This window comes from Parus major, chromosome 10 (genome assembly GCF_001522545.3).
Source record: "Parus major isolate Abel chromosome 10, Parus_major1.1, whole genome shotgun sequence".
NCBI classification, from domain to species: domain Eukaryota; kingdom Metazoa; phylum Chordata; class Aves; order Passeriformes; family Paridae; genus Parus; species Parus major.
This window is the reverse complement of record NC_031779.1, coordinates 11,026,087-11,041,613: the sequence shown is the minus strand read 5'-3', so window position 1 is coordinate 11,041,613 and position 15,527 is coordinate 11,026,087. Positions and strand designations below refer to the sequence as shown.

At 39.3% G+C, this 15,527-nt stretch overlaps 1 protein-coding gene across 3 annotated transcripts in view; it reads right to left on the bottom strand.

Annotated features, from left to right (window-relative positions):
• ADAMTSL3 (ADAMTS like 3) overlaps positions 1–15,527 on the bottom strand; it is a 177,077-nt gene that overhangs the window by 44,640 nt on the left and 116,910 nt on the right. For all 3 annotated transcript variants that reach the window (XM_015639396.3, XM_015639392.3, XM_015639391.3), the window contains 7 exons: positions 14,531–14,688; positions 13,438–13,549; positions 10,653–10,791; positions 9,050–9,100; positions 4,788–4,992; positions 3,803–3,950; positions 3,079–3,163 (listed from right to left, as the gene is read on the bottom strand). In XM_015639396.3, the coding sequence (XP_015494882.1) occupies positions 3,079–3,163; positions 3,803–3,950; positions 4,788–4,992; positions 9,050–9,100; positions 10,653–10,791; positions 13,438–13,549; positions 14,531–14,688 (898 nt within the window). The remainder of the gene's footprint in view (positions 1–3,078; positions 3,164–3,802; positions 3,951–4,787; positions 4,993–9,049; positions 9,101–10,652; positions 10,792–13,437; positions 13,550–14,530; positions 14,689–15,527) is intronic.

Here is a 15,527-nt window from a genome sequence, read left to right as displayed (position 1 = left end):
CCTGGGAAATGAAGCAGTGACCTAAACTACTGATGACAAAACTGGGACAGAGCAGTCCAACTCAACCAAATCAAATCTGAACTGAAAACTAAACTCAGTGCAGTCCTCTGCAGCTGACTAAAGACTTGGAGAACATGGTGTCAGTTTTTTATTTTCCTCATGACCATTTCCTTGCTTTCAGTTAAGACAGGAAATGCCTAAATAATGAAAAAAATTAGGCTGCTCTAGCAATATTTCCAGTGCAGTCCTAATGCACCAAGGTCCTGGATAAAAGTCTAAAGAGGCATCTAAAATGTTGGCTGTTAGTGAGCAGAACTTCCATGAGAAACACTGCATTTCACATCACTTCTTAGCTCATATTGCTGAAAAAATATATGTTTTTAAAAGCATTTTTGTTTTTCCCTAAGCAATGACAGAGAAAGGCAGCTGAGGTGCCTATTTCTTTAACTTACAAGTAATAAAAAGGATGCAAAAACTTGCTGGAGCTTCTCTGCGAATCCCCCTGTAATTAAGAAGGCTCGAGGGAAGAACATTTAAAATAATGATTGGTATCAACTGTCATCACATTCCACAACTGAAAACTAAAAAGGTCAGATGTACATTTTTCTTGGCCTCACTTTAAGGACAGTCATTTTTTATTTTGCTAATAATAATAAAAAAGAAGCTTTTGAACATTGCCCCTCTATGTAAATTCAGGACACCAGCAGTGGTAGACCACAGAGGCAGAACTATTTATCTTCCACAAGCTACTTTTGGCATATGCATCACTTTGGGCTCTAAAACACAGCTGCATTTATTCTCTTATTCATTATCAACTAAAATATCACACAAAAACATAGAAAGTTTTCATAAAAGGATGGTCTAGAAGTTGAGACTTCATATTGTGGTTTAAATTTGGATGACAACAGAATAACTTAAATTAAAAGTGATGGCATTTCACCAAGGAAATCATAAGTGTCCTGCTAGGCAAAGGTGGGCTATGACTTATCACTGTGCCATGTCTAAAATACAGAAAACAATCAGATCTGAACAAGAGGGAAATTTTGTTATCATTTATTCTGGGAGAAGGAACAATTTATTGTCACAGATTCTTTTTAAATCTTAATCCCTGACCCAAAAGATCTGACTCTAGCTGGAAGGGACCAGAGCTGTTTGGGCACGAGGTTTAAAGCACTGATGGAGAAATTCTCTGATTGCAAACCATTATTATCCACATGACCAACAGACAATCTACAAAAAGAAATGAAGTCAGGCATCACTTGTCATTTCTCCTTACCTGTCACCTTCCTTAGAAGACTAAAGAGCAAGCAGTTGGCAGCAGAAGACAGTAAAATGAAACTAATGGGGAATGTGGCTACAGTGTTAGAGCTGGGTCCCAGGAGAGGGGAGGCACAGTGCCCCAGCACAGAGAGGAGTCATCTGCAAGAGGTGGCTGGAGAAACCTTTCAGACTTAGGTGAAGGTGCTTCTGGAAACTGTGAAGGAAAGTCTAAGGACAGCATGAGGCTCAGGAATCAAAGATGAAAACCATCTAAGCCTCCAGAGTCAAGTGGAGAAGAAAAAGGCCACCGTGGAATATATGGGTCACAGCTGGGAGGGATGAATAACTGCTGTTGCTGTCAGGACAAGGCACAAGGCAGCCCATGACAAAGTTTCCAGCTCAGCTGGGTTACATTCTACATACCCCCTGAACCAGCAATTCTGTCCTCCCTGACTGTTCTGTCAGACTGATGCTGAAGGATCCTAAAAACCCAGAAACTGCATTAGCTCATGGTTGCCACAGCAGGATTTTTTAATGCTAGAGATAATTTTCGTTATAGCTTCATGCTGAATCCTCTCTAGAAGTGACCTCATATACCTTCATGCTGCTATTCTGACACTTAAGAGACACATTTGATTGCATCATCCTCCTTTGACAATCACACTTTGCTTTTATATCTTTGCTACTACCCTGCCTGAATTCAGGGCCACTTATTCAGAGAGTGAAATAACCACTGACAGTAGGTTGACACTTGACTTGAGAGGCTAGAGCAATAAAATTTTAAACTACAGTCACCATAACTACATAAACACCTGTTTGGCAAGAAGTTTCTTCTGTGAGTCATTGCAGGTGTAAAGATTTTATTACTCATGGTCACACCTGTTGCTGCATGTGTGCCAAAAATCAGGAATAGCTTGATGGAAGAAGAAAAATAAGCATAAGGTACACTCCACTATCAGAGCAATATAAATCCCAACTTCATTAAGCTCATCTAAATGATTTCAAGCTGACTTTACTACAAAAGAGTGCAGAATTCAGCAAAGCACAATAAAATACTGTTGAAAATCTCACTGTATACAAAGTTAATACTTTTTAGAAATTTAAATACTTTAATGCCTATCTATTGAATATATTACACATATAAATGTGTGTGTGTGTGTGTATGAAATGTACACAGGGGAAATAAGGAATTGTGTGGGTGCCCTAACATACAAGGGTCAGGAACAAGTGTAGCTGGATTTAAGTTAAGCTTTCATCCCTGGGACTTGCAAGGCTTAACCTCATCAGTTTTTAAGAGGACTCACAAAATCCAGATGTTATTTCACACATATACACATGTAAAATAGCACAACTTACCCCCATAGATGTGGCTAAGCACAGAGATCAGCAGGTTTTTCTCACTTTATGCATTGGTCTCACCCCCCAAGGAAATCCTGGCAACCCTACAAAGCACCTCTTCAGCTTTAATACTACCGCTACATTCTTGAGGTAACAGCTATGACCAGGATAAAACTAAAGTTATTTAATTTATTTCTGCTGAAACATCTCCACATGCATTAATTAGGGCTTAATTAGGCTAAATCAAGACCCCTTTGAACTCCTGAATGATATAGGGGCACTGTAATAGTGTAGCTCTGTCATCCAGAACGGGAGCTCCAGAAGCAAAGTTATTGAGATGTGAAATCAGGAACAGCTCACCACAGGACTCATCACCCATGGAGGGCCAACTGTCAAAGCAAACTGCACAGCAACAATCATTGCAGAGATCTGCAAAACACACTGGAAATGTTTCTTCACTCTAAAAGGCAGTGTACTTACGTTGGCTCTTCTGAGACTGTTATGGTCTCTTCCATTTCATGGGCCTGTTTAAACCATGGCAATTTTGCTTCCACAGGACTTTTTTCTGGTAGAGGAAAAAAACCCAAAACATTCAGTAATTTCTCCAAAATCAAAGCAGTATGTAGATGTTAGCATTAGTCACCTCAGAACTTCACAGTTTACATTGTTTATTGATCAAACGCTTTTGTAGATGTACAGGATAATAAAACAAATTTACTAGAAAGCTTCATCGTGCTTTTGAGCTCCATTCTTTGTTTTAAATATGCAGAACTGGAGAAGGAAAAAGGAAAGTAGTTTGAGTATAACTTAATGAGCTGCTGAGTCACACTGAGAATGCTGACACATTTAATGAAAGTAAACAAGAACATCCCAAGTGTCACATGGAGTTTCATTCCCATTTCGTGTTACTGATCCACTCTTCCTCCCTGTGTTAAGGTAATTTATTCTGGTATTCTCAATTTGACCAGACTATATAGATTTAGTTGGCACACTCACCTCATGACAGTCTGGCCACATTATCAGCAAAAAATATCAGCAGGGCACTTTTCCTAGCACCAATAATTAAAGTGCTTGTTTCTGCCAAAACTGAAAAAAGTCCTAGTAAATTCCAGCTTCTGGCATTTCTGAAAAAGGTTACCAGGGGCTTTTAATACTCTGAACAAAAATGTAAAACAATAACAGACCCAGACAAAATTCCAGTTACCTTTTGGCTTGTAACACGGTATTGGCACGATGCACTCCTCTTTGATGTGCAGTTTGAGCTGTGGATTGCAGCCCCCGACGTGCTGCCCGCGGTGGTCGATGCACAGCACCACGCGGTAGCGCAGCCCACGGCCACAGGTCACGGTGCACTGCAGGAGACAGCACAGCCAGCTCACCCTGCTGCACCTGCACACACTGCTCACAGGATGGCACGGGCAACAGGGAGCTGTGCGCTAAAGTTTTCCCACAGAGACCTATGGATTTGTCCCTGCATTGCTAGGTGGGTAAGGAAAAGGTTGATGCTGGAATAAAAGTCTAAGTGTTGGGAATGCAAGAGATTTCTTGGGGTTCTGTGAGGCTTATCTGATTGGCAGCAGTCAGAAACAGAAGTGGCTATGTACTGAGAATGCACTGTCTCACTGTGGTGATTTTCAGTTAAGGCTGGGTCAGGGGACCTGCATTTTCTACACTCTTGTGTCACTGATGTCATCCAGATGAACTAAAGAATTACAGGAGTGCTGACCTATCTGACTGTATCGGATAACTACAGCCAGGAGAAGCTGGCTTATGCTATTGTTACTATAATGAAAGGTAAGAATGCTGGAAAATCACCCTTGCAGACTTGCCAGCCCCTGAGACAGACATGCCTTTAACTATTACAGCCAGTGAAATACTACATTTATCAAGAACTGAGACATAAATGACCTGACTGCAAAGGGGCCTGACCTCTGTCTCCAACTTCTCTTCCATGTAAAGCAGGAATTCAACCAGTACAAAGAATTCTACATGCATTTGTCTCCACATAGACACATTAATGTTTTGATTATCAGGCAGAACTGCTTAGAGCAAATTTTTCCCAGTACTATTGATTATCTTTCAGGGCTATACTTTTCTAACAGTCCTGTGCTAATAAATACATGGTAAGACAAGACCAGAGGCTTTCTTTAGAAAACAAGATTGAAGGTCCAAATTACTTCTTAACTTACTTGAGACCACTCCATTGCCACCCATTTAGGACAATCAAACAGATTGCAGGTCTGAATGACTTTGGGCTTTGGGGCATACATGCATTTCCATTCCTCCACTTGCAGTATCTCTCCGTGAATGGTCTCCTCTACACACACAAAACTTCTCCTCTGAATACCACCTCCACAGGACACCGAACATGCAGTCCACGGGTTATGTTCCCACCTGGAAAAGAAACCTCATAAACCTCTTTCTTATTCCACTACCATCTATTAAAAATGCAAAATATTGAGTCCAACCTTAGTGTCAGTTAAAGCTCACTGGTAGTTTGGTTGCTGGATTCTAACCACATGCAAAAGCATTGGCTTACAGACCTATCTTGCATTATTCAAGGCTTAAATTCATGTGCAAAATCAGAAGCAGAACTGCAAATGTTAAGTATATTTCTAAACATAACTGAAATTCTTATTCTCATACATAAGTTAGAAACAGTGAATATACTGAGTTTGATTACTGGAATGAATTTACTCTCAAATAGTCTAAATCATCTAAATGGAATATTTTTGATCATTAATTTACATGATCACATAGACACTTATTACCATTGTCAGAGACCAAGAAGCCCCTGTATTTAAGATCCTGTGAAGTCTGAAAGACAGAGACAAATCTGGCTGCCCTGACTGAGGGTGTTATTACTTACAGGCTCATCACTGCTCCCATCACTCAGATTACACTTAAAAATATGCTCCTGAAGGAATTTTTATGGGATTTCTAATAATTTGGGTCAACCCAGCCATTTCATACCAAACTAACTTCACCTATAAGGTCTGTGATGAAATTAAATTGTGGCAGGTACCATTTGGCTGGCCACGACTGCAGTTCTACAAGAGTTTTCCACCCTCATTAAAATGCCATTAAACAACCATGTATTCACACTTTCCAGCTTGCTTGGAGCAAAAAGCAGCTGCTCATCCATCTCAGCTGTTTTGGCTAACTCAGCTGATTGCTCCTACAGCAGGGCAATGCACAGATTAAGGAAAATTTAGGATTAAGAAAAGCCTGTGAATCAGCAGAGCTCTAGGGTAGTAGCCTCCAACAGAGAGATAATAAACTTCTGGGAAGAAATATCCTCCAAATGCACATTTATTTACAATCTTAAACCTAACTACAATAAATATGGAAAATGTTGCATCATCTGAAGTGAGAATAACATGGGTGCAAACTCAATTTCATTCACCTTTTAGCATGAATGCACATTTAAGCAATCACCTCTCAAAAAAACCTAATTTCAATAATGTCCTGCTCCTGTCACATTTAGAGGTAACAACCTTCTATCAAAGCTTTTGTCTGTGGGTTCCAGTGACCCACACACAATATCTCCTCACCCTTTGCCTCCTATTTCTTGCTTTCTTTCCATCACCCTCCTGAATGAAAGCCAAGCCCTTAGAAATGACTGAATCCTGCAGTACATCTTAAGGATCATCAGTGTCTTGTTAGTTAAACCTTATCTCTATTCCTGCAGAGGCTCAGAAAGAATTATGAAAGTAGTTATATCTCTTCTGAACAAGGGCCTCAGCAAGTACTATAACATCCCACCAAAGTAAATTAATCAAGCGTAATCAACTTGGCTATCATAAAGGAAGTCATAATATCAGACTCAATGAAGCAAAGGCCTATTTACAAGGGTAAATCTAAGCAATCTACTTTTTATGATGCAGCAGGTAAATTAAGGACACTTCCTATTTTAAGCAATTCATTAAGCTGCCCACAAAAACATATTAATCATGCTTAAGCTGAACAGAAGAATGAGTATGAAACACAGAGCAAGCCATGGGACATTAACCATGGAGTCTATACTCAAAAGCACTCTGAATAAAGCTGTATGCTCAGATACTGATATCATCATATCATAGTATCATAACAAAACACATTTGAAGAGCAAGAGCTATACTCTTCTTTGACTTTAATGACTGGCCAGTGTTAACTAATTCTATTTTAAAAAATCAGGAACTAAAGAGCAATTAACTATCTAATGAATTAGCAGCTCATTGATTTATATATGTAAGGCTCACTGTGCTGTATGTAACATAAGGTTTGAAAGTGTTTATAGCATGAAGTTTTATAGTTGTTTTTCTTTATCTCATCAGTTTCAAACACACTCCAGATCCCATACTCCCACAAGCATTTTCAAGATGGAGTGAGGTCCATGGCTACTGGGGAAAAGGGGGGTCTTGGGCAAGCAGTCAAGGAGATACTTTCCAGAACCCACAGCTGTCAAGGGATCCTCAACAGTCCAACAAGTCTGAAATAAATGGAGGCATTCCAAAAGCTTTAAAAGAAAATTTTCATCCTGGGAAATTTTTCTATTTATTTCAAAAGAATTCTCCATCTGTAAAAATATTTCAGAGGGGCATTTACAACCCTAGCCACAGGAGAACTCTTTCAAGATCTTGCAGTGTGCACCACGACTTTCCCACAGCTTCCTCGTGTGAATGGGAGAGCGCGGTGAACACCACAGGACTGCAGGGCAGCCTCCACATGGCCCTCCTGTTATGTAGGAGGTGTGATGTGGGACTGCTGGTCCAGGTGAAGGAGTCTGTACAGTTTTGCTCCAGTACACATCCAATATTTTGGTTTTCCATCCGCTTTGCAAGAACAATCCTGGGTCAGCACACAAGAAACAGGTAAGAAAAGAAAGTAGAGCCAGCACAGGGTAATGCATTCCAGTTCCTTGCCAGGCAACAGCACAGACAAGTCCTGCAGCACTGAAGCAAGGCTTGCATCCACACTGGACCAGAGTCATCTCCTGATACAGGCAAACCAACTTTCAGCTGCTGTTTTCCTTCAGCAATTCCTGCAAGAAAAGGTGTTTCTACATCTTTTTGGTGTTTCCTTACGAGCCCTCCCAGTACAACACAGCCCATTTCCTCTCTCCTTCCTGCTGGCACCAGCTCTGAGCCCTGCTTGGCTGCCTGCTGTTTTACACTCCTTACTCTGAAGCATCACCCAGGAAGACCATGATACTTTCTGACAGAACACACCGAGGTGCTGAAATGAGGTGGGCCTCTGTCTGCAGTTCTTAGTGTTTGAAACAACAGAACCTGCCCAGAGCTTTATCACAGACATAATCTATCTGACCACAGTGTCATGCAAACGTGCTGAGCACAGTAAAGCACAGAAAGGGGGATTAAATTTCTCTTCCTAGTGGTCTCCAAGACCTAAGTGGTTCAGAAGATGAAATACTCCTGTAAATACATTAAGCTGAGTTCCAGGAGATATCTGAAGTACAAAAGCATTGGCATAAGAAATGGAAAGGGAGAGACACAGAATATAATTAGAGAACTCTACAGGATAAAGCTGTAGAGAAAAAAAATCCCCATTTATGCATGAAAGCCAAAGAACAGGACAGCAGATCCACAAGGAAAAATTGCTACAGAAATAAACTATGACATTTATATAAGCTGTAATCAGTAGCTCCACTGAGCTGTGCAAGTCTATGATTTCATTCTTATTACTTCATATCTTTACTTCTTTAGAAAAATACACATTATTCATTACATGACATAATAAAGCAGAGGTTCAACTCAGATAAACATGCAACTAACTCATCAACTATAATTCTTTATATTAAAAGCAAATGTGGCTCAATACTGTTTAATCCTAACATTCTTTATAAGGCATCTAAGGGTTTCTGAGAAATTTTAAATCCTTGTAATTGATAAAGGTGTAAAAAGAAAAAAAAAAGTTACAAACTGTTCTCTGATGATATAATTTAAGAAAACATATATTCCAACAATTTGGTATCTTGAAAGTGACATGTCATCTTTGATGTCAATAAATAAGACTGTAGATCTAAAGAGAAGGATCAGACCTCTCAAGAGAAAAAGAATTCCCAGAATCCTGTGCATAAGATGTGTTCTATAAAATCTCATACACTGTCAAAAGGAAAATCTTTCAACACAAGAATTCACATATGCCATTTAAAGATGATGTTCTTCTCAGCACTACAGCCAGAGAAGGCTGAGGGGGACAACTGTTTATTTTAAAGGCTTCACATTGGTATTTTCAAGAAGAGCATATTAACCTCTGACTGTTAAGCTAATCATCCAGAGCACACTAAAATAAATCACAAGCTTCAGAGATGTTTACAGGACTGTTGTAAACTTACTCTCCTGTATAGAAAAAAAAATCCAAATATGTTCCATTATCTTAGTACTGAAATGGTGTATTTGCAGTGAAAATGTGCTAAAGCTGACACATATGCTATCCTGATTATACATACCGAGGAAGTGGCTGGAAGTGATCATAGGGCATGATTTCTTTAAATCCATCACTGTCAAAAAAAATAAATATTGCATCATTATTTCTCATACCCAAGACTGTACATCAAGTACATACTTTTATGTGATCACGCTTGAAGTAAGCATTTCCCAATGTGAAATGCAGGAATCTTACTTCATTACACATCAGCATTATGGCAAACCTTATGACTTGTATAATCTTACCTTTTCTGCATGGATAAAGAACTATTCACCATACAGCTTCTCTATTTTATACCACCATAAAATATTAAATGAGCAAGCCTCCAGCAGAGAAATTTATTATCGGTGACCCTTTAGGTCTGTGTGACTTCATTAACAAAAAAATATTCACTTACTTGTATCTGTAACAAGGACTGCTGAGGGACACGAGTGCCAGTGAAATAAATGCAAGACAGGATTCATCCTAGATAGGTCTTGAACACTGCTTAGGTCCCTTCTAGAGCTGTTTATTTGAACTGCATAGCACAGAGCAAGCATAAAGCCTTACTTCCAGTGCTAGGAAATATGGTATTATATCCAGTAGTACTTTCCTTTTCCTGGCTGTATAAACTAAATTTGCAAGATAAAATATAATTACGCCTTTTCTTTCCCCTAATTTTCTCATTCCAGCTTTGGAACATTTGGCACCCATTGCCATCAAGCATTAGTGAAGTCTTTCGACTTCGTACAGTGATCAGCTCTCCAGGAAAAACTCTTGAAAGTCTGCACATCTATAACTGTTAGAGGTCACTATCAACGATTATGTCCAACAGGAATGAAAGGAAATGGACAGTTTAGCTATAGGAAATGAAATCCATTGAGAGTGTTTCCTTTTCTTGCGTATAACTCTAGCTCAGCCAGCTGGCATATTAATGTGAGGTTCTGGGACTTGATACTGTGATGTTATTTTAAGATTCTTTAGCACAGCCAGGAAACCTCACCAGACAATCCAAAAGTTAGTTTGAAATACCGTAGTGCAATTCAATACAATTTATGTGTACTATTGCCTTTACAATTTGGCATTAATATCCTGTGGCATTTGTACCACAAGGATATTTACTTTGATTTTTTTTTTTTCAATGCCTAGTTTTAAAAAACCCAAACAAACAGACCCAAGCTTTAATTATTAAATTGCCAACACTACTGTACCGCTGAAGAATCAAACTTTCATGGTAGGTAAATAAATAAATCAAGTTAAACTATATGCAAAACTTGCACTGACTGGAGCTTCTGTCTGGCTGTTGAGATGGCAGCATCAATAAATCCAAAGTAGGCAAACCCTCTGTCCTCCTCACACAACCTCACAAGATCCTCATACTAGTGCTCTACTACTCAGCAATAGACAAAGCAGAATTAGCCCTTGAACAAACTGATATTTACAATATTTCTGTATAAGCAAAATCTTCTCTTCTGCAACACTGAAGTGCCACAAATCTACTGGCAGAGGTATCAGCCTTTAACACATGCAATAACCAACCAGGATTAAGTAACATTAAAGACAAAAAGAATTGAAATTAAGTAAATACAATTCCTTCTTCCTTATTAACTGCCTGTGTCATACACAGATTTATTTGCCATACAGACCTAGAAGGGCAGGGATCCATGTTGCATTCTTTCAACTTGGGCTTTGGTTTCTTGTTTTCTGGATGATAATGACAGTAGTGGTCAGGAACAACGCGCTTCAAACGAATGTCCACACATTCAGCTGAATTGAGCTGATAACCTAGTGCAGAAGCAAAGTTAATTTTTGGAATGGAGAGAAAGTAAAACAGCCTTATCTCCCCATGGAATTATTTTCTGTCTTACTGTTTTTTGGTTTGCTTTTAAAGAATGAAACACTGAGCAGAAAATGCACAAGCAGACCTTTATTTAAGGAAATTCAGCACAGCAATTATACTAACCTGTCTTAACTTGTAGATGAGCTTCCAGCTCTTTATTCTACTAATATTCTAAGAATAAAGGCACACATATTGCCTTGTGATGCAGGAATACTTGTACTGAACCAGCTCACCTGTCACAAGCCAAAACTATGAAGCCATATGGTTGTAGTACATGTTCCACAATTTATAACTTCTCTCCTCCAAGGAGGAGTTACCAGTACGTTGGAGAGCTACATTACACAGTCATTCATGCTAAAAGAAATAAATACTTGAGACAGAAAGCCAGAGGAATTGAAGATGAGATCCAAAAACATTGCTAAAGAACTGCAGAAAACCAAGAAATAGGTTCAAGAACATTCCGATTTGAAGAGCCAACTAAAGAAGACTTGAACTAACTACTTGGTGAAAAAAAATAATAAAATATGTGTGGAGACTGGTTGCAAGAAGGGATCTGAGTTTTATAAACCACTAGGTTATTTTTTGGCTAAGAAAAAAAGAACCATTCAAAAAAGCTTACTTGGACTTAAACTGAGGAGAGGAGGAGGATGTTCTGGTATGTGCAAAGAAAAAAAGTTTTAGACCACAAGAACTAAAATCAAACCAAGTCAACAAACTAACAGCACAAGTCCCAGTGCCTACTGAAAATGTTAAGTATCATGTATCAGTGGCTTCAGTTGTGTGTCTCTTGGCTGATCCAAAGTGTCATCATGCATGAGAGTGATAACCATAAAGAAAGAACTAAGCAGTTCCAGTGCTCACAGCATCTATGTTTCAGTTCTTGTGAGTACTGAAAGGACCCAGAAGAAATGTCACTTGCAAACAAGAAAAACAATTTTTAAGCACTCCTGTTCACTGAAGCTTGACTGTGCTTTCTGAGATGCCCCTTCCAACACATGGAGATAACAGAATTAAAGATAGAAGCAGCATCCAAGTGAGGAATGGCAATGCACTAATTCCAAATCTCTGTTGTGAGGAACTTTTTCTTTTACTGCCAGTATCAGACGCCAAGCAGACAATCTGGACACTAAATCCACTTTCAGATAACAGGTTAAAGCCAGGCAGCTGCAATACATCTTCCCTGCATGCTCAGTAACATGCTGTTCTTAACACTACTACTGTCATGGCTGAGCAGCTCCTTTTTCCTCTTCTTCAGTTCCTGTCCTCCCTGAGGACTGCCAAGCCTCTCTGATAAAGGTACCAGTTTTATATCATAGGCAAGCAGCCACAAAGGAGGGCTTTGAACACCCTGGATGATTTCAAAAAGATTGACATGTAGCTATAATTTTCAAACCATAACAGCAGTCTGAATAAGGCTGGATTTGAGCCAATACCTTTGAAGGTAAATATGTCCCTTGAGCTATCCAGTGTTTACATGCAGTCCTCAAAAGTAACTGTGATGCTTTATACTTCTTTCCTTGTCAGACAAGTTAAGGAAAAAAATTATAAACACAGTGTGATGGAATCATCAGAGGATATGCATTGCCACTCACAGCTCCAGCAAGAATCACACTTCATGAGGCCAAGTATCTCGTAAGATACAGTAGTTTCCTGTGGGACTGCCTATCATACCCATATATTGTCTGCATTTCAGATTACAGGGAGGTGCAAGTGCCAAAACGGATGGTCCTTCAAAAGATTCCCCAGACTCTGCTTGTACTTTAAACATCTCTCACTCTCTTTATTCATGTCCCAAGTAACTATTTAAACCATATTTGCACTCTCCAGAAAATCCCTACATCAGTATCACCAACATCCTGGTCTGTTTTCCAGGTGACCTGGGAAATGCTAGCTGAAGGGAAACTGCTATCTGCAGTGTCAAACACTCCTCCTACCATGAGCTCACACTTTTTTTGCAGAATCAGACATGACAAGCAGTGGGCTGGGCTGGATGAGTTGTAGCAGAGTGAAGCTACACTTCATCTAAGCTGTGTGCTTAAACCAGGATTAGATGCTACAGTACCACATGTGCTGCTCTAGCCACCATCAGGACTAAATGTCTAAGATCAGACAGCCAAAGGCACTGCTAGCAGATGTTCTTTAAATTCAATTTACTTATTCTGCTTTCAGTATAACTAATTTCTCAATTAAATGTTCAAAAACTCTCTCTCATGCATACTACTGAGGAAAGAAATGCTTCTTAATCTCTTGATTTTTCTTATTTTAAAATCTCATCATATTTATTTGCCTAATTTTCCCAAATATCCACTATGAGTTGCAATTTTCCATTTTTACTTCTTAGTCAATGTTCTTACTCAAACAAAAATCTGTTATGGAAAACCATGACTTCAGTAACAACATGTAAAAACCCCAATGCTGATACCAGCTTTACCAACCTGCTTAGCTGCTACTCTTTCATTTATTTTGCTGAGGAATTACCAATGTGCAGAGAAACACAAACATCTAATCACTAAAAATGCAGAACAAAGGTTGTAAACCAGCTCATTTTAATCTTGAGCTGTTATCACTCCTGAAGAACTGATGTTACTTACCTCCTCCACACGTCACTGTGCAGGGGAAGAACTCTGTTTGTCTCCACTGATGACTGATGGGTTGATAGAAGAAGAACTGAACCACACTCTCTTTTGATCCAGAGTACCTGGTCTGAAGAAATTTCCATTACAACACATGTGTACACTATTCTCTACTGCTCATGCCATTTCAAAACAGAGTTCATACATAATAGCAGTACAGAGTAAGATGATAACAGACATAAAACCTATAGAAAGTCTGGAGTAGCCATTAAATTTAAGTTCCCAATAGTCAAACACTTGAATGTTGCTTTGTTTTTCAAATTATTCAAGGCATTAATGTGACCATTTGATTATCTATCCTCAAATAGCAAAGTTCTCAACTGTATTCTTTTGGTTTATCTCTTTGTTAGCAAAACATTTAAAATTTGCTGCAGAAAGAAGTCTGTAAGTGAGCCAAGCACACTGACTCATAGTCAGGCATGTCTAGCTGGACGTGATACTGGAGATGCAAAAGGAAAACTACTGAAATTCTATTTCTACAATGTGACAGGTAAAGACAGGTGGTCTGATAATACTGAAACTTCTGTCACTTCCAATGGCAAACTGTATGAGTGTCTTCCTTTGGCAGTCAAATATTGACATGTTTCTACTTATAAATATCTCCATGTGTGATGCAAGCCACTGGTGTGTGTTCTGGACAGAAAAGAAATTCAGAAGAGCTAGAAATGGTCAGTGACTGGATTGGCAATGTCTGAGGGAGATGGTTGGGTGCTGCTGGAAGCAGTGCTCAGGTTCAGTAGGTGGCAGTCTGCAATTGGATTAGCTCAATCCACTGCACAGGGTCACACTGTTATTCTTCCAGCAGTATGTAAAACAAAAATCCTGCCCATTTTTACCATTAAAGATCCTGTGGTACTTTCCACAGAGGAAAGACATTAATTGCATAATATTTTGATTGGATTTGCTTAGCAGAAATGATCTCTGGGCTGTAATTAGGATTTCTTACTTGCTAGCCAAAAGGTTTTTGTATTGTTACAAACTGATGGACAGCCACCACAGTGTTGCACCTACTTGCAATAACTTTGTAGATTTGTACATTCATACACCTCACCTTGATAATGAAATCTGCTCCAAGAGGCCCCTGGGTCTTTATGATTTCCCTGTCTGTACTCTTCTGAAATTCAACAGTTGTATTTTCAATGACAAATGTTCCAGGAGCATTGAAACTGTGTTCCCCCTTTTCTCCTTGTAGTGTTTTTGACTCTATAACTAAAGAAGAAATATGCAATTAGTAAACTTAAACAGGTTTTTATTTTCAAGAAAGTCATTAAGAAATGTTTACAACTTTGCCTTGCAAGTACCAGCTGCAAATATGCAGAAAAAACACACCCAGAGGATCTGTGAGAATATTAACTGCTCCAGATTATAGGTTGATAGATAATTGCAAGACAAGTCAACACAGGAATATCTGTCTGAACACCCTATTCTTTCATGCCATAAGCACTTCTGAGACAGCTTTTCCTGCTCCAAGTGCTCTGTAACACTTGATATAAGCAGTAGCTTGAGCAGGAAAAGCTGAAAGAAACTCAAAACTGATAGAGTCAATACAGAGAAAAATACCTCATACTTCCATGCAGCTCAAAAGCCAAGCAATCTGAGCAATCGGTCTCCAGAGAAGGCTGAACGGTGCCAAACCCACCTGACACTCCCCTCAGTACCTGTATCACTGTACCAAGATCATTAACTTGGCTCTGGGTATTTCCCATGGGAGGAAAAAGCAGGGCCAGGAGGTGGGCAGCTGCAGCACGGCCGGGGGGAGGGATGGCCCTTTCCCAGAACAGGTGGTGATGAAAACCTTTTCTGAATTGTTCTCAACCCCTTGGAAACAGATTAAACTAACAGCCCACAGCCTCCAGAAGACAGATGAAGCATTTTAAGGTTAAATCACTTCCAGCAAACTGACTGAACTGTAAGTGGACAAAGCTAAAGGAAGATATTCATAACGAAGGTAGAATGTTGGGCTCTGTGTAATACAGCACAGAGGCACAGCAAGATGCATGACTTGAAATACACTGGTCTGGTTACAATCTACCAGAGCACTGCATGAG